Source organism: Dipodomys merriami, unplaced genomic scaffold (genome assembly GCF_024711535.1).
Source record: "Dipodomys merriami isolate MVZ:Mamm:240054 unplaced genomic scaffold, mDipMer1.0.p SCAF_44, whole genome shotgun sequence".
Taxonomy (NCBI): Eukaryota; Metazoa; Chordata; class Mammalia; order Rodentia; family Heteromyidae; genus Dipodomys; species Dipodomys merriami.
In genome coordinates, this window is record NW_027206002.1 from 1,230,188 (window position 1) to 1,254,262 (window position 24,075).

At 51.4% G+C, this 24,075-nt stretch overlaps 1 protein-coding gene and 1 long non-coding RNA gene across 2 annotated transcripts in view; one reads left to right on the plus strand and one right to left on the minus strand.

The window, feature by feature from the left end:
• LOC138807898 (uncharacterized) overlaps positions 1–6,917 on the minus strand; it is a 41,553-nt gene extending 34,636 nt beyond the window's left edge. Inside the window, exon 1 of the long non-coding RNA XR_011366334.1 lies at positions 6,793–6,917. This is a non-coding gene — a long non-coding RNA (uncharacterized lncRNA). The remainder of the gene's footprint in view (positions 1–6,792) is intronic.
• Positions 6,918–8,626: 1,709 nt separating this feature from the next.
• On the plus strand, positions 8,627–11,163 carry LOC138808044 (interleukin-13-like). The gene is made up of 4 exons (XM_069994008.1): positions 8,627–8,758; positions 9,800–9,853; positions 10,054–10,155; positions 11,062–11,163. The coding sequence occupies exons 1-4, from the start codon at positions 8,627–8,629 to the stop codon at positions 11,161–11,163; spliced, it is 390 nt and encodes a 129-aa protein (XP_069850109.1).
• The last annotated feature ends 12,912 nt before the right edge of the window (positions 11,164–24,075 follow it).

The window sequence follows — 24,075 nt, forward strand, 5'->3', positions numbered from 1 at the left end:
GCCTTGCATGCATGAGGCCCTGGGTTCGATTCCTCAGCACCACAGAAAAAGTTGGAAGTGGCACTGTGGCTCCATGGTAGAGCGCTAGCCTTGAGCTGAAGAGCTGAGGGACAGCGCCCAGGCCCAGAGTTCAGGCCCCACGACCGGCAAAAAAAAAAAAAAAGAACCCAGTACCCACCGTTCCTGGAAATTTCACTTTCAAATTCCACTTGAGTTCTGTCAGCTGCTTATGGAAGCAACATTACTCTCCTGAGAGAACTGAGGAAGGAGTGGTTAACCATGTTCTGTGGTTCACACGAAGCTAATGAGGACCTGGAGAGAAAAATAGACCATAGCCCAAGGATTCCTAGCTTCAATGAGCTCGAGTCAACTGCGGCCTTACAGATCAAGCAGATATACACAGTCATCAAGGTATTTCCACCCCTATACAGGAGTGCTTCAGAAAATGATCATCTGTTCGTAAGTCATCACAATTTTGTAAAGCTGGGGATTGGATAGACATTTGATACATCTGTTACTTGTCAAAATTAAGGTCAAATAAAAAAAGCAAATAAAACATTTCTCATTAATATTCACGCTAGCTACCCTACCCTCTATCATTAATTTTGGGGGGGGCGGGGGGGTCTGATCGTGGGGCCTGAACTCAGGGCCTGGGCGCTGTCCCTCAACTCTTCAGCTCAAGGCTAGCACTCTATCACTTGAGCTACAGCACCACTTCCAGCCTTTTTCTTTTTGCTTATGTGGTGCTGAGGAATTGAACCCAGGGCCTCAGGCATGCAAGGCAAGCGCTCTACCACTGAGCCACCTTCCCAGCCCTATCATTAAGTTTCTGAAAAGGCCACACATGCTGAGTATAGTGAAACAGAATTAGAATTCACAAGACTCCCTCAGCCCTTGTGAGAACAGTGCTTTCATTCCCACAGCCTTGCATCAGTGGCTTGGGAGTGGGCAGCTGCCCCTCACCACCGTGCTCCCCTACATGTGGGACAACTGGACCTACAGTATGGAGGTTAGGAATAAAGCAGGCTGAGTTCAGATCCCACAGCTCACAGCGCTAGCTGAGGGAGGAAGAGCAAGCCACTTAACTTGCTTCTATCTGCACAAGTGGGTAAAATGTCTGTGCTCAAGAAAAACTTTATGACTTCCATTTACTCTTACCTGCAGTAGCCTGAGCTCCCAGGCAGGTCACATGCCAAAACGCAAAACTCGGGTGCGTTCCTAAAACTAATTTCATAGGTATTGGTAACATCATTATCCACATGGTGATCGCACCTCTCTTCCTGCTCTCTCTTCCACCGTACCTTGGAGCGGCTTGGCTGGAGGCCAGCCTTCGTATTCTAGCAACTGCTGCCACTCCACAACCTGGGCTGTGCCTCCTCTGCATCGGCCAGTGTGTCGTCACACTTCACTCCTAGAACATCAACCCAGCAATCCTCGACCCCAGCACAAATGCAGTCTTCCCACTGAACCTTTTGCCCAGGTTCAGAGATACAAATGGTGCATGTTTTGTCTCATATGCTGAAGCTAGATCTAATATACTCCAGGACATGATGAAATCTAGGACTCGGCATTCACACATAGTGAGACCGAAGGAGAATATTCCTAAGGGAGGAGCACAAGGGCACAATGCCTCTGCGCCTCTGATCATACAAAATACCCAAATGAACTCCAGGAAAAGGAAACACATGGTTTTCTTTTTGTCTTGTTCATGTATCTGTCTTTTGGGCGTGAAGGGGGGCAGAAAAATGGAGGGACAAAGGGTGAACAAGTAACAGCAGTGGTACTCAGTAGACTTGAAAATGAACTGTACAACTTGTGGGGGAGAGGGGAAGGAGGGAAAAACTGGGAAGGGGTGATAGTGTCCAGAAAGAAATGTATTCTTTACCTGACTTAAAACGGTAACTACTTTGTACAACTTTGAGATTGGACCTCACCCTAGTTAAGACGGTAACAAACGCTGAGGACGAGGTGAGGAAAAAGGATCCTACTGCACTGTTTGTGGGAATGTAAACGATGTAAGCTAACAAGCACTCTGGGTGGCGGTTTGGAGGTTCTACAAAAACGAAACAGACCTTCCTTATGACGCAGCCATACCAGAGGCTCTGGGCACCTACTGAGAATATGACAAACCAGGACACTGCAAAGGCACATCCGTGTTCACTGCCGCACTACACAGTAGCCAGGTTATGGACACAGCCCAGATGCCTTACCATAAATGAGTGGGTCCAAAAAGTGTAGCTATGCACGTGGAATTTTACTCATCAATTAGAACATGTCATTTACAGGGAAATGAGTGGACCTAGAATGAATCACGTTAAGTGAAGCCAAGCTCAGAGAAGCGGTGCGTGTTTTCTCTCCTACGTGGAAGCTAGGCATAACATACCCAGGGCCCAACGCGTTTACACACATACTGGACATGGAAACTTGCGGGGGGGGGGGGCGCTAGGAACAGAGGAAGGGTGAGCAAAAGAGTCGTGTACACACTATGTGAAAAAGGAACTAAGTATCTCACAGGCAAGTATGGGAGAGGAAAAATGGGGGGGAAGCAACGGGAGGGGCCACATTGTCCTAAAAGCACTGTACTCATTTAACTGATTTCTGCAACTGTAACTTCTTTATACAACTACTTAATAAACCTGAAGGTGGGGGAGTGGGAAGGACTGCAGGGGTATGCCTGCAATGGTAGAACACCTGCCTAATATGTACAGTTCTGGGGTTCAATTCCCAGCCCCCTTAAAGGGACAGAAAAGAGGGAAGAAAGAGATAAAAGAAACAGAGACAAAGAAAAAAACTTCCTGCAAAGGAGGGAAGCCCAAAAGACGGGCATCAGTGGTTTACGCCTGTGATCCCAGCTAATCTAGGAAGAACTAATCTCAAGTGGCTGAGATTCTCAGATCTCAGTTCAAAGCCAACCTGAGCACGGAAGTTGATGAGAATCTTATCTCTAATAAACTACCAGAAAGCCAGACAGATGTGGCTCAAGAGGTAGAGGGCCAGTTTTGAGTGGAAAAACTATGGGACAGCGTTCACACTCTGAGTTCAAGCCCCAGCATTGGGACAAAAGAAGAAAAAGCCCAGGTCCAGTGCAATTTCTAACCAACTTTTTTTTTAAGCAAAACTAACTTTATACTTATTTTAATCCAATTAGCAAAAAAATTCTTTCATCATTTTTTCTAAAACATCTGGAATTTAATGGAGAAAAAAGGCTTGAAGAGGGGAGTGTTAGGGTTGTGAAAGGGATGAAAGTGGAGGAGGAAGAATGAGAAAGTGTAATAGAAGTGAAAATGACTCAAGGACATCTTATACCCATACAGAAATCACATAACACTAATTTGCATAATTAACATGCTAATAAAATCAAGCATAGTAAAACATCTATAACTAATAAATTTTAGAATAGAGGTATTGAAAAGTTGACACATCACAATCACTCATTCTGTGAGTCAGTGGGTGTTTGTACAGAAGAAAGGTTTGTGGAGTTTTTCCAGAGAAACTGAAGGCTAAGATCTTTGAGGACTTAAAGGATTTGGACAGTGAAGCAAATAAAAAATTCTAGTTGGAGGGAACAGCTTGAGAAATTGCCCAGGGATACAAAAGCAGTGTTCTGTAGATGAGCAAGTAAGTCGACATCCTGCCTACTCCTGTCACATCTCAAAAAGAAAGGCACAAACCCAGATTCTGCTCTGTCCAGCCAACTTTTTTTTGGGGGGGGGGTCCGGTCGTGGGGCCTGAACTCTGGGCCTGGGCGCTGTCCCTCAGCTCTTCAGCTCAAGGCTAGCACTCTACCACTTGAGCCACAGCACCACTTCTGGCTTTTTTCTTTTTTGCTTATGTGGTGCTGAGGAATCGAACCCAGGGCCTCATGCATGCAAGGCAAGCGCTCTACCACTGAGCCACCTTCCCAGCCCAGCTTTTAACTTTTTATGCCACATGAAGTACACATTTAAATATGAAGTAACAAAAGGTTTTTTGTTTGTTTTTTTTTTTGCTTATGTGGTGCTGAGGAATTGAACCCAGGGCCTCCGGCATGCAAGGCAAGCGCTCTACCACTGAGCCACCTTCCCAACCAAAAGGTATTTTTTTATTAAAGGAAGGAAGGGGGTGGGGGAAGAGGAGAAAGGAGAGAAGAGGAGGGGAGGGAGGCAGTTTACCAGTTTCTTATGTCTGGCATAGTAAATAAAAAACAGCAACTCCAAGCACAGCATTGTGAAATTAAAATCGTAATTATCAAGAACATCCTTCATATTTCCAGAGAAAGAGTAACAAAGTATTTAGATTTAAATGGTTTGGGACTTGTGAGCCTCTGAAGGATGGGAGGCTTTTGAAGTTCTGAAAAAAAAAATCCCACCTGAAACTCCATACTTAAACTGTTAACTTGTTTAAGGTTAAAAAAAAAAAAAAAAGCATATTTAGATACAAATTTCCCTTCTACAACCTTTAATTAGAGAGCTGAGTGCAGTGGCTCAAGCCTGTAGCCCTAGCTACCTGGAAGGGATTGAGAGAATCAAAGTTCAGGGTCAGCCTATGCACAAAAGTTTTCAAGACCCCCTATCAATTCAGTGGCTGGTGTACAGGCACCAGCCTGTAATCCCAGCTACAAGGGAAGCACAATGTCTGGGCAAAGTGGGGTAGCACCTGTCATCCCCAGGATTACAACCCAGGCCTGTCCAGGCATAACGTGAGACACTCTTGAAAACAATCAATGCAGAAAGGACGTGGAGGCAAGGCTTAAGGAGGAGCATGAGGCCCCAAGTTCAATCCTCAGAACCACAAAAGAAAAAAAAGGGGGGGGGAGGCAGGAGCCAGTGGCTCACCCCTATAATCCTAGCTCAGGAGACTGAAATCTGAGGATCACAGTTTGAAGCCAGGCCAGTCAGGAAGCTTATCTGTGAAACACTTTTCTCCAGCTAGTCACCAAAAAGATGCAAGTGGAGATGTGGCTCAAGTGGTGGAGCACCAGCCTTGAGCAAAACAAGCTAAGAGACATTATTGCCAGGCCCCGAGTTCAAGCCCTAGTACTTTGCAAAGAAAAATTTAAAAAGAAAAGCCATCAGAGAATATGTTTAACCTAATTTAAACTACCCAGTAATGACATGTTCATGCATATGGTAATATCTAATACTGTAGGGGACTCCATTAATGCATGAACCCTTTAGGTTTTATGGATCAATTACAAGCATTATTTAAAAAAATAAAAGCTATCAGAGGAGGTTTTTCCCTGAGAATCAGGAAGATCTGGGATCAAAGCCAGGAAAGGCACCAGAGAAACACAGGTGATGGTAATAGTGACCAGAGACCTCACAGAGGATCAGAGGCCATCAGGAGACTCCAAGGAGATTTCTGTAGGGAGAGGAATCTGTGCATGGTTGCTTGAATTCAATCCCTTGAAAGGAATTTATACAAATGGCTGAGAATTTAAGAGTTTTATCACCGATCACAGAAAGCTAAACAAATGAAAATAGGACAATTAGCCCCACAACTGTGTGTGTGCACGTTGTATGTACCTATGCACACACACAGTCTCGGGGCTTGAACTCAGGGCCTGAATTGTTTCCCCTCAAGTCTAGTGCTCTACCACTTGAGCTACAGCTCCACTTCTGGCAGGGCTTTTTGATTTGCTTTGTTTTTTGGCAGTTAATTGGAGATAACAGTTTCATGCACTTTCTTGCCAGGGCCGGCTTCAAACTCTAATCCTCAGATCTCAGCCTCCTGAGTGGCTGGGATTACAGGTGTGAGCCACTTAGTACCCAGCTGGAAGAGAAAAGAAAGGAAAAAGCACTACCATTGGCAGGGAGAGTCAATCTTATTCCCATTTCCCCTGTGAATATGTCAGTCTAATTCTGCAAATGCAGACGAGGCTTCTGACCACCTCACAGTACGGCACTTCTACATAGGTAAGGCAAAGAAATAAGCACGGAGGAAAGCTGCAGAAGGGACGGCAAAGAGGAAAAGCAAATACTCCTCACGGGCAACAAATGCCTACACCTGAGAAGCCAGGGAACAGCACGACTTAGAAACCCACAGGGAGGCCAATGCCCCAACAACAGCATGGAACCCGAGAGGTCCTGAGTTTTGCTGCTGCAGAAGTCACAAGATGATGCTCTAGAAAAACCGCTCTGCAGCCGGGCGCCCGTGGCTCGCGCCTGTCATCCTGGCTACTGCGGTTCGAAGCCAGCCCGGGCAGGAAAAGTCCATGAGACTCTTTTACCTCCAATGAACCACCAGTGGAACCGGAAGTGGCGCTGTGGCTCAGGCGGTAGCGCGCTGGCCTTGGGCTGAAGAGCTGCGGGACGGCGCCCCAGGCTGCGGGTTCAAGCCCCGCTCGCGCAGCGCCTACTCCTCGGGACCTTTTCGTTGCCTCGACCTCGCACGTGGGGCGAGTCGGCCCGGGATGGGCGTGGTTTTCCCATCGCCCCGCCCCGCGGCTTCGCACCTGGGAGCCCGGGCGCGAGGCGAGGCCGCGCATGCGTGGAGGGCCCCGCGGGCTGGGGCCTAACAGGTGGCCGGACGCCGCCGACCAGCGGGCGGAGGCGGCGAGCCGGGGCGCGGGGGGCCTCGGCCGGGGGCGCTGGGTCTCCGCGGCCCTGCCACGGGTGCGGGCGGCTCGGAGCCCAGCCCTCCCCTGCCCGGCCCGCTTATCGCCCATCTCCGCTTACATAAGGCCGCGCCCTATCTCCGGGGCCATCGCCGCCCGCGCGCCCGCTCCCACGCGCGGGGGCGCGCCCGCCCCGCACGCCCAGCGTCCCCCCGCGCGCGCCCCGGCCCCGGCGGAGCGGCGGCACGTTGACTCACCCGCGCGCCCGACGCCGGTGTTTCCCCGCTCCTTCCCCTGGCACGGACACCCCGCGCATCTTCCTGTGCGGAAGATGAGGCCGGGCCGCGGAGGAAGAGCGCGGGAAGGCCTGGGGGCGCGCCGCCGCGAGGGGCCCGGGCCACTTCCGGTGTCCGGCGGCTTCCGGCGTCCGGGCAGCTTCCGGCGCGCGCACGGGAGGCTGGGGAAAGATGGAGCCGCGAAGGCCTGGGCTGCTGCGGGATGAGGGTGCAGCGTCTCCCCCCCCCCCCACCAACCCCAGGGCCCTTATAGGGTTGAGGGTCACCGAGAGGATGGAGGGAGCCCGAGCCTGGCGGGAAGGGAGCCCAGGGGCGCATGCGCTCCTCCGGCCAGGGGGAGGACATGGACCACGGAGCCCGATCGGGGCCCAGTGGGCGAATGCTGTGGTCTGGGTTTCTGGAGCCTTCGGAGGAAATGAGGGGAGACGGGGGCGGGGGGAGGCCGCAGCTGTGTGCATTCTCCAGCTTGGAGACTAGAAGCTTCCTCGGTGGCCGGGGCTGCTCCCACAGACTTGGAAGGCCAGCGTTGTGACCCCCCCCCCCAGTCTCTGGAAACAGTTAACACAATCCAACCTGCACTGGGGCTGGGATAGCCTGCTGTCGACCTGGCCCAGGAAGAAAGGATGGCACTGGCCAAAGCAGTGGTTACCCACCTGTAAGCTCAGCAACTGGGGAGGCTGAAGCAAGAGGCCAGCCTGAGCTGCACAGCAAGACCTTGTCTCAGAAATTCACATTGACTGAAGATAATAGCTCCATGTTAGGGCATTTGCCTAGTATGGATAATGGGTTTTAAGCCCCAGCACTAAAAACAACAACAAAAGAAAGGCCAGGCTCAAGGCCTCGGTGGGCCCCAGCACTCCAAGGCTGTTCATAGCCGGTTATTTTTTCAATCAACGTTGAAAATTAAAAGTCCTTGGTGTACACCAGGGGCTCACACCTATACTCCTAGCTACTCAGGAGGCTGAGATCTGAGCATCATGGTTTCAAAGCCAAACTGGGCAGGAAAATCAGTGAGACTCTATTTCCAATTAAGCACCAAAAAAAGCCAATTAAGCACACACACACACAAAAAAAAAGCCAGAAGTGAAGCTGTGGCTCAGCAGTAGCCTTGAGCATAAAAGCTCAGGGAGAGCGCCCAAGCCCTGAGTTCAAGCCCAAAGACAGCAAACCCCCCCTCAAAAATAAAAACCCCAAGAGGACTCGGTCTGGCAGGGAGACCCAGAGTCTGAACTTCTGTAATCCTATAGTGTAGCATCAGGCAGCCTACAGGTGAACTTTACTCCCTTTGGCTGTTTGAATTTTGTAGCCAAAGTAAGCATTACTTTGGTAATTTAAGAGATCTCTTCATCAAAGAAGTCAAACTCCCAATTCCCCACAGCGGTGGTGCCTGGCGCTTCTGGTGACCAAAGGGGTCTGGGATTGAGTCCACTGTCCAGGTTCTCAAGATGTTCATCAGGAAAGCATGCTGGAGCACAAGCAGACAGTGCCAATCACCATTCCCAGGAATCCAAGCGATTTGGATCCTGGGAACTGCCCCCAGACCCTTCTCAGTAAATCCACAAAATCACATTTTTCCCCCCTTTATATGATGGATTTTCCACAAAGTAAAAAATCAAGATGAGTAGAGATGTGGTTTGTAGATAGCGCCCGACAGAGCAGACCAGCGGCGAAGCGTCACACCACTCGGGCCTATAAAAGCTGCCACCCAGAAGCTAAGGCCACAAGCGCCACCCAGCCTGGGGCAGCTTATGGTGTGCATCCGTTCCTCAGCCCTGCTGTGTTGATTTTGGCTCTCATGGCACTCTTGGTAATCATGATCCTTGCTCTTACCTGCTGTGGTGGCCTCGCGGCCCCGAGTTCCACACCCATGTTGGTGGCTCTGAAGGAACTCATTGAGGAGCTGCACAACATCACCCAAGACCAGAAGGTGAGTTAGGGGCTGGTTGGGGACCTTTCAGAAAGAGATTGTGAGCAGGGGTGGGGTGGGGGGGGACTAGGCAGGCTAGGAGGGAGGAAGACAAGCCAGTCTAGAAACGGATCTGTATGGATGGACCAAGGGAAGGGTCTGAGGGAGGGGAATCTCCCATGCCACTAGAGACCACCTGCCCTCCCTACCAGCCTTGGTAACTCAATCACTCTTCAAAGGAGGAAAGCGGAAGAGGACCAGCCCCCTCCCTGAGCCCTTTGACATTTGCCAACAGAGTGTCTTTGGGTTTTCTGGGCCTGGGCACCTGTTCCTGAGCTTTTTGAGCTCAGGGCTAGCGCTCTACCTCAGTACTATTTCTGGCTTTGGGGTGGTTTCTTGGAGATAAGAGTCTCCTGGACTTTCCTGCCTGGGCTGGCTTTGAACTGTGATCCTCAGATCTCAGCCTCCTGAGTTGCTAGGATTATACAGATGAGCTATGGGTGCCCAGTGGCCAGCTAGCCATTCAGTGTCTTAATGAAGCCCATTCAATAGATTTATCATAGGGTCAGCTCTGCTTCCCCAGTGGGTATCTGAGCATTGATCCTACACCAGACCCAGTGTTAACACCTGCAGAGTCAGACATCTGGCCCTGTTTGTCTAAGGTTCGGTGAGGATCACTGACAGGGGCCGGATTGAAACCCAGGCCTGGCTGACACTCGAGCATTGGCGATCTTAAAACTCAATACCACCTCTCATTGGAGGGGTCCTGGCCAGCAGTGGCCCCGACCGTCCCATTGTAGCCTCAGTCATCCTGCTGGTGGCTATGGTCAGCTTTGAATAAGCCTTATCCATTACCAGTTGTCACTCTATTTTCCTATGTCAGTTTTAATACCACACACACACACACACAGACTTCGAAGCAGAACAAGAGCTGGGGCTCAGAGGGCTAACTACTGTCAGGCCTGTGCTGTTGGGGATGACGTAGGCCCAGTCTGTTCGGGGAACCTGGGGCAGTCTGGGGCTGTCACTGGTGCCCTGCTCAAGGTCTCTTTGCTCCCTCAGACGCCTCTCTGCAATGGCACCATGGTGTGGAGTGCTAACCTGACTGCTGGTGGGGTAAGGACCTGGAACCCCTGGGGTGAGGTCACGGGAGCTGTGGGCCTTGGGCTTGGCATCCCTGGACCCCCATTCACCTGTTCACTGGCTTTCCCAGACCCATCTCCCTCCACCAGGCCTCTCCGGCCTGGATTCCTCTCAAGGGAAGGCGGCTTCCCTGAAGCCAGGCCTGACCCCCACCGTGGTCCTCTCCCCCACAGTACTGCGCAGCCCTGGCGGCCCTGACCAACTCCAGCTGCAGTACCATCCACAAGACCCAGAAGATTCTGAATGGACTCTGCACACACAAGGCCTCCACTGGGGTGAGTGTCCCTTACCACCCGACTCCTCCCCCTCTTCCCCCCTCCACAGCCTGATTGGATTTCTAGGAGAACAAGGCTTAAACATCCCCATGGTTCCCCCCCCCCCCCAAGGAACTCACAGAGCTGTGGGTCTAGGACTCCTGACTCATAGCTAAGCCTCCATTTCCATATCTGTAAAATACAAGTAATGAAAGCTGGACACCCGTAAGCCTGTGCCTGTAACCCTAGTTGCTCAGGAGGCTGAGATAGGAGAATCACGGTTTGAAGCCAGACCAGGCACGAAAGTCTGAGAGGGCTGGGCAGGTGGCTCAGTGGTAGAGCACTTGCCTTGCATGTCTGAGGCCCTGGGTTCGATTCCTCAGCACCACATAAGCAAAAAAGAAAAAAGCCAGAAGTGGCGCTGTGGCTCAAGTGGTAGAGCGCTAGCCTTGAGCTGAAGAGCTGAGGGACAGCGTCCAGGCCCAGAGTTTAGGCCCACGACCAGACCCCCCCCCAAAAAAAAAAGTCTGTGAGAGTCTTTATCTCCAATTCACTATCAAATAACGCTGATCATGGGAGCTGTGACTCCAAGTGGTAGAGCGCTGGCCTTGAGCAAAAAGAGCTTACAGAACCCAGCACCAATGGCTCACACCTGTAATCCTAGCTACTCAGGAGGCTGAGATCTGAGGATCACGGTTCAAAGCCGGCCCAGGCAGCAAAGTCCAGAAAACTAGAAGTGGTACTGTGGCTCAAGTGGTAGAGCTGAAGGACAGCGCCCAGGCCCAGAGTTCAACACACACACACACATACACACACACACATGGGTAGTGACAGCCACCAGATGGGGACTTTTTGGATGCGTATGCTGAGATGCTCCCTGGAAAGCCCCTGGCGTCCCACTGATGCGATGTCTCCTTTGTCCTACAGCAGGCCCCCAGCCTCCGAGACACCAAAATTGAAGTGGCCCAGTTCATAAAGACCCTGCTCAGATATTCCAAACAACTCTTTCGTAACGGGACATTCAACTGAGGCACGCCATCAGGCAGAGACCAGCCCTGAATGTTTCTGACAGGAATATGTTTCTCTTTTCAATGCCAGATGTTAATTGGGTGGGGGGGCGGGGGAGGGAGAAGAGGGGGGTGATCATCTGAGCTTGCATCTCAGTCTGCCACCACTGAGCCCATCCCTTTTCCTGGTGCCCAGGGCTCAGCCTGGCAGCGTCTTCTGCCCAGGATTCTACATGCTGGGACTAGGGTCCTAGAACCAGCTACAGCATTACAGCCAGTCCTGTCCTGGGAGAAGGGGGCTCACTTCACCCATGGGTGCGGGAGGCAGAGAACAGCTCAGGCCCCATTTCTTCTCGGTCTTATTTATCATTATTTGTGTGTTATTTAAATGAGTGTTTGTTAGTACGGTGTTGGGGAGACCGTTCCTGCCTAGGCCCCAAGACCTGGGCTTCCAGCACTATAGCCAGTGGATGTTGGTAATTATTACTGTACACACAACTCTGCTACCTCACTGGGGATGTAGGGCCTCGGGGTCTCGCCCAAGGCACGGGGCAGGAGCGAGAACAGAACAGCGATTCTGCCAGCCCTCAGCCATCAGTAATTTATTGTCATGTCCTTGTATTTAAAGTTTAAGTATTAAATATGTTAGCAAAGAGTAAAATAATATATGGGAACACCGGCCTGCCACATGGAAAGGGGAAGGGGACTGGGGGGGGGGAGCAGGGGGGGAAGGAGAGGGGCAGGGAATGGACCAAGTTGTTACACTGATGGTCTGAAATAAAGATGGCGACAGATAGGCCTGATGGGTGGTGTTTGCCTTTTCTTTTGGCTCTTGGCTAAGATCTGTGTTCTGTAGGAGGCAGGCTGGCTGCAGGAGGGGGGAGGGGGGAAGGGCAGATCGCCTAGAGGAAGCCCCCCACCTACTGCCTGCCACCCACAGCAAAGGGGAGGAAGCCTGGGCGGGCATGTCGGGGTTTAAGGAGGTGTCTGGGGCACATGGGGACCTGGGCGGGTATCTCCTGATGACTGGCCAGCTGTGTCTGTATCACCCACATCTCAGGATTCCCCCCAAGGCCCCCGAAGGAAGGCACCTGCGGTGTGTGTGGGGAGGGGGGTGGGGGGCAGGGTGGCTTCCCCTTTCCCTTCCTTATTAGCATATATGACTTACAGGATTGGAGGGTTTTCGTGGGATATTCTCATCCACGCATATAATATACTTTGATCTTATTCACCTTCCCTGTCAGTCCCCCTCCTTCCAGCCTCCCCCTTTAAAGCACACTTTAAAGCCTTCTTGTTTTATTATTTGTTGTGTGTACAGTGGTCCTGGGCCTTGAACTCAGGGACTGAGCACTGTCCCTGTGCTTTTGTACTCAAGGCTAGTGCTCTACCACTTGAGACACAGCTCCACTCCCAGCTTTTTGGTAATTAACTTAGATATAAGAGCCTCATGGAAGCCAGGCGCTGGTGGCTCACACCTATAATTCTAGCTACTCAGGAAGCTGAGCTCTGAGGATGATGGTTCAAAGCCAGCCGGGGAAGGAAAGTCTGTGAGGCTCTTATCTCCAATAAACCACTAGAAAATCAGAAGTGGCGCTGTGGCTCAAGTGGTAGAGCGCTTACCTTGAGCTGAAGGGCTGAGGGACAGCGCCCAGGCCCAGAGTTCAAGCCCCATGACAGACAAAAAAAAGTCTCATGGACTTTCCTGCTGGGACTGGCTTTGAACCTTGATCTTTAGATCTCAGTCTCCTGAGCAGCAATGATTACAGCTTTGCGTGCGTGTGTGTGTGTGTGTGTGTGTGTGTGTGTGTGTGTGTGTGTGTGTGTGAGAGAGAGAGAGAGAGAGAGAGAGAGACAGACAGACAGACAGACACAGAGAAACAGACAGAGAGTGTGTACTGGGGCTTAAACTTACAGTACTGAGGTCTCACTTGTTTTTCTGCTCAAGATTGATGCTCTAGGGGCTGGGAAGGTGGCTCAGTGGTAGAGCACTTGACTTGCATGCATGAGGTCCTGGGTTTCATTCCTCAGCACCACATAAGCAAAAAGAAAAAAGCCGGAAGTGTTGCTGTGGCTCAAGTGGTAGAGCGCTAGCCTTGAGCTGAAGAGCTGAGGGACAGCACCCAGGCCCAGAGTTCAGGACCCACGACTGGACTCCCTTCCCCCCCCCCAAAAAAAAAAGACTGAAGCTCTAGCACTTGAGCCACACCTCTACTTCCTGCTTTTTGCTGGTTAATTGGAGGTAAGTGTCTCACAGCTTTTCCTGCCTAGGCTGGCTTCAAACCAAGATCCTGAGATCTCAGCCTCCTGAGTGGCTAGGATTATAGGTGTGAGCCACTGGCACTGTTTTTTGAAAGCCCATACTCTTAACTGTTCTGCACCTCTTGTCCAAAAGCCACCTTCCTGACCACACTGTCTCCTATAGAATACTGTCACCTGTCTGTCCAAGTGTCACTCCCTTGTTACTAGCCCATTCAGTCCCTGGACCCCAGCCACCCGGAAGTACACAATCACCCCCTTTGTGAACAAAGAGGCATGTAGCACTGGAGTGGGCAGTTAAGGCCAAAGGCCCCAGGTGGACTTCACTTGAGAGCAAGGCTTTAAAGAAATTAGTGCATAAATCAACTGCACAATAGAGCTTTTGGAGCCAGGCGTTGGTGGCTCACCCCTGTAATCCTAGCTACTCAAGAGGCTGAGAAATGACGATTGTACTCCACGCCAGTCTGGGCAGGAGAATCTATGAGACTGTTATTTCCAATAAAAACTGGAAGTGGTGCTGTGGCTCAAAGTGGCAGAGTGCTAGCCTTGAGTAGAAAAAGCTCAGAGACAGCACCTGGGCCCTGAGTTCAAGCCCCATGATGTACCAAAAAAAGAAAAAAATCTTTTATTGTGGTATTTACATATAAGCATATACATACTTTGATCAAATTCACCCCATCTGAGGGCTGGGAAGGTGGCTCAGTGGTAGAGTGCTTGCCTTGCATGCCTGAGGCCCTGGGTTCGATTCCTCAGCACCACATAAGAAAAAAGCCGGAAGTGGTGCTGTGGCACAAGTGGTAGAGCGCTAGCCTTGAGATGAATTGCTGAGGGACAGCGCCCAGACCCAGAGTTCAGGCCCCACGACTAATAAGAAAAAAAAACACCCCATCTATATTACTTCTCTTTCTCTCTCTCTCTCTCTTTTGGTCATGGGGCTTGAACTCTGGGCCTGGGCACTGTCCCTCAGCAATTCATCTCAAGGCTAGTGCTCTACCACTTGAGCCACAGCGCCACTTTTGGTTTTCTGGTGGTTTATTAGAGATAAGAGTCTTATGGACTTTCCTGCCTGGGCTGGCTTTGAACTGTGATCCTCAGATCTCAGCCTCCTGAGAAGCTAGGATTACAGGCGTGAGCTACCAACGCCCGACATATATTACTTTTCTTACACACTCTCTCCTCTCTGACTCAGAACGGAGCTTTAGCTTCTGCCTTCTTTGTTGTTAGGCCTCAGCAAGCGCCAGCTACAGGTCAGGCCCGTCAGCGCCTTTGCTCAGTGCCCAGAGCAGAAGGTGGGCCCAGAAAGGTGGATATCTTTGCAAAGGGTGAAGCACTCTGAACGGCAGGCCGGTGGCCCAGGGCCTGTGGTGTGAGAGCTCATGGGTGACAGTTGGGGACATGGCGGGGACTTGATGGGGGAGGGGGGAAGGGAAGGGGCACCCCCCAGGGAAGAGGCAAGGGAGAAGCGGAGGCTGGCAGTGCCGCTAGCGGAGCCGCTCATCAGCCTTGGGCAGGGGGGCCGGAATTGTGCAGGACAGGGGGGCGGGACGGGTCTTGCTGATGCCAAGGGCAGGGCAGCCCCTAAGTCCTGCCTGGGGCCAGCAGGGAACTAGCCACGTGGACTAGTGACTGCCAGGAACCGTGCCACATCAAGAACTAGCATCAGGAGGAACCCCAGTGGCCCCAAGGGGGACACTGCCCTGCAGCCGCTCCCCTCCGCTGGCAGTGGAGGCCGCTCTAGGAGTTCAAAGCCAGGAGGTAGTTATAAAGGGGGAATGATTTTTCTTTACACAAAATCAAAACCCAAGAATTCAGCAAAGCGGTGCTCACGCACATGGACCCTCGTTCTCTCTACCGGATCAAGGCGTAAGTCTGTCTTGCAGAATACAAGCCAGACAGCTCTCCTGGCGAAATCACTGGGGCCGGCTGGAGGGAAACTCCCCAGGGACCATTTCCCACCCATTGGACTTGGGCTCCAGGAGGGTGGAGGGATGATGCACCTCGCCTGAGGGGGGAGAGGGGGACGGAGGACGGGAGGGCTATGCCAGGCTCTACCACTAGGGGGCCACAGCCTGCCACATCCTCAGCACCAACCACCACAGCCCTCATCCACCACCCTTAGGAGACTGTCCCCAGCTGTGAGCTGAAATGGGCACAGGGCCCCCACCAAGGGTGAAGGATGCTTTACATGCAGCCATAAAACTAAGACAGCGCTGGTGGCAAGAGGGAAAGAGAAGGGAAAAGAGGATGGGGTGGAGAGGAAGAGAAAGGGAGAAGAGGAAAGAGGGAAGGAAGGAGGGAGAGAGACCGACCTCAGTGTCAGGTTGTTAGCTGCAGAGCTGGTGATAGGCCCCTAGCATTTGCTTGTTTGTGTTGCCAATCCTGGCGCTTGAACTCAGGACATGGGAACTGTCCCTGAGCTTTTGCTCAAGGCTAGCACTCTACCACTTGAGCCACAGCGCCACTTCAGGCTTTTTCTGTGCTTGTGGTACTGAGGAATCGAACCCAGGGCTTCACTACGAAGCCACATTCCCACCCCTGGACCCCTAGTGTTACTGGGAGAGTTTTCTGCAGGCACACGTGGCTTCTTTCTTACACAAGCAGGGCCCAGAGAGAAGGGGGCTGAGGTCAGTATGCCTGGCCAATGAGAGGCCTTTGCTAGCTGAGGGTCCAGGGCCAGGAGCCCTTCAGAAACCCAAGACTGGGAGGTTTCACAAGAAGAGGAACTGGTAAGGTTTCACTAGAAGAAGGTGCAAGTGAAAAACTGAGACCCACAGGCCAGTTTCTGGTGAACTCGGCAGCCATCACCGGTACTGCTCAGGATGAGGGGGTGAGAATGCACTCCAAGGCTTTCTCTGAGAAGGGGCAGGGCCTTGGGGGCTAAGGCCCCAAGCCATTTCCTTGGGACTGCAGGCCAGGCTTTATCAAAACCATCAGCTTATCGCTTTGGCCTTCTGGTCAGCTGGGAGGCATCTTTTGGCCTCTTGGGTGAGCAGACACAATATGCCAACCTCCAGCCCTTGCTCCTCCTTTGGACCAACTCCTTTCCAAAGATGGAGGCTAGCCGGGCTTGAGGCCTGGGATGGATCACCAGAGTTCTACAGGTCCAGGCTGTCCTATCTTAACTCAGGGAGGAAAAAAAAAAAAAACATTAACAAGTCACACGAGGTCTCATTATCTTCATTCATTTCTCAGCTCCACCCAAAAGCAACAGGGCCCAGGGTGTGCAACGAACTTTCCCAGAACAACTGATTTTCTCAGCAGCCAGGGAGGGTCCCCCCGCCCCCCCTGGGCCATGACAAGGCCATCTGAAACCCCAGAAGCAATTTTCTACTTACAACCTCACTTTCTGTGGCTCTCTCTCTCCCTTCCCCTCCACAGAGCCTTCTCTGGATGGAAAGTGATTCTCTTACCATGTCACACACTCAGAAACTCCCCAGCCGTGCCCGGCCGGGGCTGCTATGCGGTCAGAGTGACGCAGGCATCTCAATTAAATATAGCAGATCTCGTCAGCTCCGCTGTGCGCTACTCTGTGAACAGGCTTGGGGGAGGAGGGGGACACAGAGCTTTCTGAAACTCTCGTGGGACGAAGATCCCAGCCAGCTCTGGTGTCCCTTTACACTCAGCCCAGAGGGATCTGCGACCCTCCCTCTTCCCCCCACCCCCTCCACTCACCCCATGTTGCCAGCCTGGGGAGCTGCAGATGCCACTAGGAACAGCAATTTCTCATTTTGCCTACTCTTTCCTTTCTTCTAATCTTGGCTTCCCACATGGCTATAATAAGCATACACCCAGTTTCCAGTGGAGGATGGAGATATTTTTTAAATGGAAAAGAAGAAGACGACTTTGAAGCCAGGCGCCCTGTGGCTCATGCCTGTCATCCTAGCTACTCAGGAGGCTGAGATCTGAGGATCACAGTTCAAAGCCAGCCTGGGCAGGAAAGTCCGTGAGACTCTTTATCTCCAATAAAATCGGAAGTGGCGCTGTGGCTCAAGTGGTAGAGCACTAGCCTGGAGCTGAAGAGCTGAGGGACAGTGCCCAAGCCCAGAGTTCAAGCCCCATGACTGACCAAAAAACAAACAAAAAAACAAAAGTCTCAGAAGACTCTGAGGTGGGTTCCTGGTCCACAGAAGGGGTTGATCAGGGCCAGGGCAGATGAAGGGCCTAGCAGTGTCCCCTGACCTCAGCTCTCCCCGGAGAAGAGTGGGACCTGTAGACACCTTGAGGTCACAGCTCAGACACACACACACACACACACCCTTATGGCCCTTTTGCTTCTAACTCCTCAACACACACACACACACACACACACACACACACACACACACACACACACACACACACACACACACACACACACACACACACACACACACACACACACACACACACACACACACACACACACACACACACACACACACACACACACACACACACACACACACACACACACACACACACACACACACACACCCCCTTATGGCCCTTTTGCTTCTAACTCCTCATCACCCGCCTTCCCCTCCCCATGCCCCACCACATCCCTACCATTTCATCCCGACACATGGACCAGGCAGGAGCTTTGGGCGGGTTGGATGCCGGCACGTTTGCATTGGATGAGCTGGGGTTCCTTGAGCTGAGGCCTGTGCTCAGAGTACCCCCTCCAGATGGAATTATGAGGCCTATTGTCTCAAATGCAAAGGTTCTGGCCACACAATGGCTTCCATTTTGCCTGATTTTTCTCATCTCCATCCGTCCCCTGGGCTCACAGCCATCTTTCCCACTGATTTCACAACTTGTCAATTCACCCAGTGATCCAGCACCTGACCAGGCCACCCCACGCCTCTCAGGACTGCTCAGGGCCTGGGCACTATCCCTGAGCTTTCATTTGCTCAAGGCTAGCAGTCTGGCACGTCCAGCTTTTTCTGTGTATGTGGTGCTGAGGAATGGAACCCAGGGCTTCATGCATGCATGCATGCTAGGCAAGCACGCTCCCACTGAGCCACATCCCCAGCCTTTTTATTCATTCTTGCTTGGTTTTGCACGCGCTGGCACTGGGGCTTGCACTCGACCTCTGCTCATGCTGGCTTCTCTGCTGAAGGTATTTAAGTCATACTTCTGCTTCTCCCGTTATGCTAGTTAACCGGAGATAAGAGTCTTTCGGGTTTGTAATGCCAGGACTGGCTTCTAACTCCAATCCTTAGGTCTCAGCCTTCCTGAGTAGTAGTTAGGCTACAAGTGGCTTTTCTTGATGGCTTGCTCTGTGCCAGGCACTCTGCCAAACATTTGATTCTCTTACACGTTCTTTCTTTCACAGCTCTACCAGGCCAGTTTATACATAGACACATCTGCACGGCCACTTTCCCAAGGTGACACAGAGCTGGGGTTCAGACCAGCCAGGCCCCCCCATTCCCCTGCCTGCACTTGGACACTGCTCTCCTGTACAGTGACTCCCATCTGCAGTGTTCCCCTCGGTCCCACCCCAGCCACACTCTCCGTGGTCCCCTCCTGACACCCTACCAGCCCCCCTGCCCCTCATGGAACCCCATCTATTTCCTACATCAGAGTCCCCACTTTTCCCGAAGCCCGGGAGGCACTAGGAGGGGGCCTGGGCCCTCACGGGTGCTGGCTGCTGGGAGACAGGTGCGGGGCTGTGTCCGCCCTGCTTAGCCCATTCCTGGAGACTTTGCCAGCTTGAGTGCGCACAGCAGGTTGTCTCAGACTTGGCCAAAGTTGAGTCTCGATTCAAACTGGCTTCTCCAAGGGTCTGAGGAAGCAGAAATGGGGGTGCCATCATCCCAGTACTTTGGGCTGGGGAGGGATGTCTTTCCCCCATCATGGGGCAATTTGCAGGTGTGGGGGAAGCCATGGCCCTGGGGAGGGGATGGCCAGGACTCCCATGAAACCTCAAAGACAGCACACAGGACTGGGAAGGTGGCTCAGTGGTAGAGTGCTTGCCTAGCATGCATGAAGCCCTGGGTTCCATTCCTCAGTACCACATACACAGAAAAAGCCCGAAGAGGCTCTGTGGCTTAAGTGTAGAGTGCTAGCCTTGAGTACAGAGAGGCTCAGGGACAGCGCCCAGGCCCTGAGTTCAAGCCCCAGGATTGACAAAGACAAAAACAAAAAAGGTAGCACACAGTTCTTCTTATTCTTCCAAACCTAGGGTCCAGGCTGGCACCTGCTATGCCCAGTACCTCCCTGAGGAAGATACTTGTTTGTGTGTGTGCCAGTCCTGGGGCTGGAACTCTGGGCCTGGGTACTATCCTTGAGTTTTAACTTTATCATTTGAGCCACAGCTCCATATCCAGCTTTTCTGGTCCTTAATTGGAGATGAGTCTCACAGACTTTCCTGCCTGGGCTGGCTTTGAACCATGATCTTTAGATTCTCAGCCTCTTCAGTAGCTAGGATTACAGGTGTGAGCCACCAGCACCCAGCAGAAAGTGCTTTTATGACTAGAGCTGCCACAGCAAAATCTACATCTTGCCACCTTTCCAGGTCCCCTAAGCCATGGCCACAACTGTGACTCAACAGAAAGAGATATGGACCAAAGACTGAAAAGGAGACACATCATCCCAGAGCGACAAGTGTGGGGAAAAAGCCTATGTGACAAACCTGCCATGGCCTGTCCCTGAAACAGGAAGTGCCACAGCCTTTCACCCAACCAACTGGGTGCTGGTGGCTCACACCTGTAACCCTAGCAACTCAGGAGGCTGAGATCTGAGGATCATGGTTCCAAGCCAGCCCAGGCAGAAAAGTCCATGAGGGGAGCTGGGAAGGTGGCTCAGGGGTAGAGCGCTTGCCTTGCATGTATAAGGCCTTGGGTTTGATTCCTCAGCACCACATAAGCAGAAAAAAAAAATGGAAGTGGCGCTGTGGTTCAAGTGGTAGAGCACTAGCCTTGAGCTGAAGAGCTGAGGGACAGTGCCCAGGCCCAGAGTTCAGGCCCCACAACTGACAAGAAAGAAAAGAAAGAAAAGAAAGAAAGAAAGAAAGAAAGAAAGAAAGAAAGAAAGAAAGAAAGAAAGAAAGAAAGAAAGAAAGAAAGAAAGAGAAAGAAAGAGAAAGATGTCCGTGAGACTCTTATTTCCAATTAACCACTAGAAAACCGGAAGTGACACTGTGGCTCAAAGTGGTAGAGCACTCGCCTTGAGCAAAATAGCTCACTGATAGTGCCCTGGCCCTGAGTTCAAGCCCCACAACTGACAAAATAATAATAATAATAATAATAATAATAATAATAATGCTGTCACTAGCACTCATGATGTACCAAGTCCTAGCCCAAGCACTTGTTTTCTAGCACAACCTCCTAATTCACCCCCAGCTTCTGGATGAGACGGGGTCTGCCAGGGTCACACCGGGAGAGACACATATGCACCATGTTCACCTCTGGTAACAGCTGCCCTTCGTGGAGTGCCAAGCATTCCAGGGCCAGAAACAAGATCTCTATGGAGACAGAGGAGTCAGCGCTGCTCATGCAGCAAAGGGCCCTGCCACACACAGAGTCCAGCAGTGTCGTCTTCACGTTCCCTCCTGAGCTTTGGGGCCTACAGGATTGAGGGCCTCCTGGACGCCACTGCTCTTTTTTTTGGCGGGGGGGGGGTGGGATGGTCATGGGGTTTGAACTCAGGGCCCAGGCACTGTCTCTGAGCTTTTGTGCTTAAGGCTAGTGGCTCTACCACTATGAGCCACAGCTCCACTTCTGGCTTCTTGGTGGTTAATGGGGGATAAGAGTCTCATGAACTTTCTTGTCTGGATTTGGCTTTGAATTGCAGTCCTTAGCTCTCAGTTTCCTGAGTAGCTAGGATTACAGGCATGAGCCACCAGTGCCTGGCTGTTGCTCTCTTCTTTAATGCAGAATTATGCTTTCCCAACTTCTGCTTGCTCCCTTGCATGTGCAGCCACCATGGTGCCATCACTTGAGGCTACATGACCCCAATTTTCTTCTACTTTTTTTTTGGAGGGGGCAGTACTGAGACTTCAACTCTGGGACCTTTGCTTGGCTTTTTTGCTCAAGGCTGATGCTTTACCACCTGAGCCACAGCTCTACTTCTGGCTCGTTTTGTGTGGTTAATGGGAGATAAAGAGGCTCACAGACTTTTCTGCCCAGGCTGGCTTGGCATCAAAATCTTCAGCTCTTCATTTTCTGGGTAGCCAGAATTACAGGTGTGAGCCATGGCCACTGGGCTCTTTTTCTACTCTTTGAGGAAATCTGATCAGTTCCTGATGTTCAGGAAAGTTGATTCCCTTTTCTTTGGCTTCATTCAACTATTGAAACAAGCCAAACAAGCTTGTATTCTGCTCCTGATCCAAAGGTTTCCATATTATCTTCCTTTCCTGTTTTGCCATCTTTGCCCAAAGAGCCTCTGGTCCAGACTGGCCCTGAGCAGCACCCAGAAAATGCCTACTGAGTGCACAAAAGGCCTTTCCACTAGAACAGATACTCTAGAACTGTCTTTCTCCTGTACCTGTTCCTCTATGCCTGAGCTTTCCCTCAAGAACCTACCTAACTGGACTCTCCAGGAGCCTGACCAGAGCAGGCTGAAAGTTCTCAATGCTCTACCCTTTCTCCATATGAAGACACCTCATGCTTATTTCACAAACTAAACTTCAGCTAGGTTCTGGTGGTTCATGTCTGTTATCTCAGCTACTCAGGAGCCTGAGACCTAGAATACAGTAGTAAACTTTGGATCCAGCTCAGGCTGAAAAGATCAAGAGAACCCAGCTCCAAAATAGGCAGCAAAAAAGCAAGGCTGGAGGCATGGCTCAAGTGGTAGAGCACCAGCCTACCAACACAACACAAAGCCTAGAGAATCAACTGAAGTCACTCAAGGGATATGTGTTTCTTAAAAAAAAAAAATATATATATATATATATATATATATATATATATATATATATATATATTCCTGATGGGTCCCGATAGTTTATGCTAGCCCAATGATTCCTAGTGAGCCCCTAAAGAGTTTAACATCTGAACAAGATGCCTCAGGGTAGAGCTGGCCACACCAGGGACTACGGTGAGACTGGCCTGGATCTGGAGAGTGGGGCTGGAGGATGGGTTCGGGTTCAACGGAGCAGCCAACAGTCCCTTCAACCTTGCTTCCCAGAAACTCTAGGAAAAACTCAGACACAAGACCTGATGGGACTCCTCCCTGCCATGCTCCCCCCCACTCAGTCCCTGCAGTCTGAAAATACTTTTTGTCCCATAGGGAAGTGCTAAAGAGGCCATGACGATGGGAGTTCTGAGCTTGGGGAGGGAGGGGGGTCTCTGTGTCTTTTGGCTACTTCTCATTCAGATCCTTGTCCAATAAAACAACTACTTCTGCGTTACACTTTCCTGAGTTCTCTTTCTTGAGAGGGGACCCCGAGGAACTCTAAATTTGTAAGCAGTTGGTGGGAAATGAAAGGGTCTGAGGAGTGCTGACTTATGCCTGGGGACGAAGGGAAAGGCAGTCTTATGGAAGGCAGCGCTGTGACCCTGTGAAAGTGTGGCGTCAGAAGTCACGGCGGGGAGGGGGGTGGGGAGCAGGAGGAGAGCAGCCTCCCTGTACAGCCCCAGTGAGGACCTCCCCGCCACGGCTGTCTGCTTCTCTCTTCCCCTCCTCAGAACTGGAGGTGCTGGGTTACATACAGAAGTCCATCCAGCCTTAGAAACAGGTGTTCATGACAACACAGATGAGCTAGAGGTTTAGGGATGTTAAGTGAAATATGCCAGGCACAGACATGCTGCTGGGGAATGGGAAGGGTGGGGGAGAGGTTGGTTAAAGGATACGAAGTTCTACCCAGAGAGGAGGGATGAGCCCATGGCTCATGCCTGTAATGCTAGCTACTCAGGAGGCTGAGATCTCAGGATTGAGGTTCGAAGACAGGCCAGGTAGAAAAGTCTGTAAGACTTTCATCTCCAATGAACCACCAAAAAGCTGAAAAGGGAGTTGTGGCTGGCTCAAGTGGTAGAGCACTAACCTTGAGTAAAAAAGCTCAGAGACATTGTCCAGGTAACCCTAAGTTCAAGCCCTAATACACACACACACACACACACACACACTCTCTCTCTCTCTCTCTCTCTCTCTCTCTCTCTCTCTCTCTCTCTCTCTCTCTCTCTCTCTCTCTCTCTCTCTCAGCATTGGGAGAGATGATCTTGAAAGCTTCTATATACTGGTAAAGATCTTATGAGCCTGCTAGGTCTCAAATTTGATATCATTTGTCCTTTTCCCAAAGATCTCAAACCGCAAAAACAAACTGGAACAAGAGAAGACTTTGGGGGTTGCAGGTATGGCTCAGTTGGTAGAGCACTAGCCAAAGAGCAAAAGCATCAGGTACTAAGTTCAAGTATGAGAGAGAGAGAGAGAGAGAGAGAGAGAGAGAGAGAGAGAGAGAGAGAGAGAGAGAGAGAGAGAGAGAGAGGAGAGGGGGGGAGAAGGGGAGAGAGGGAGGGAGGGAGGGAGGGAGGGAGAGAGAGAGAGAGAGAGAGAGAGAGAGAGAGAGAGAGAGAGAGAGAGAGAGAGAGAGAGAGAGAACCTTTGCCTGTTGTTTTACCCAGAGAAGAGAGAAGAGCCCTGGTTCTGTTTTCCCATATGAGAGAGTTCCAAGATGCCCACCCCCACACACCCCATACTTGAAAGAAGCCAGGTCAAAATATGTGCAAGTCAAATTTTCTTGATATTACTCTATCTTTCC

Coding starts and splice junctions, on each gene's coding strand:
- LOC138808044 (XM_069994008.1), top strand. CDS start 8,627: ATGGCACTCTTGGTAATCATGATCCTTGCTCTTACCTGCTGTGGTGGC. Junction 8,759..9,799: donor ACATCACCCAAGACCAGAAG/GTGAGTTAGGGG, acceptor TTGCTCCCTCAG/ACGCCTCTCTGCAATGGCAC. Junction 9,854..10,053: donor CTAACCTGACTGCTGGTGGG/GTAAGGACCTGG, acceptor TCTCCCCCACAG/TACTGCGCAGCCCTGGCGGC.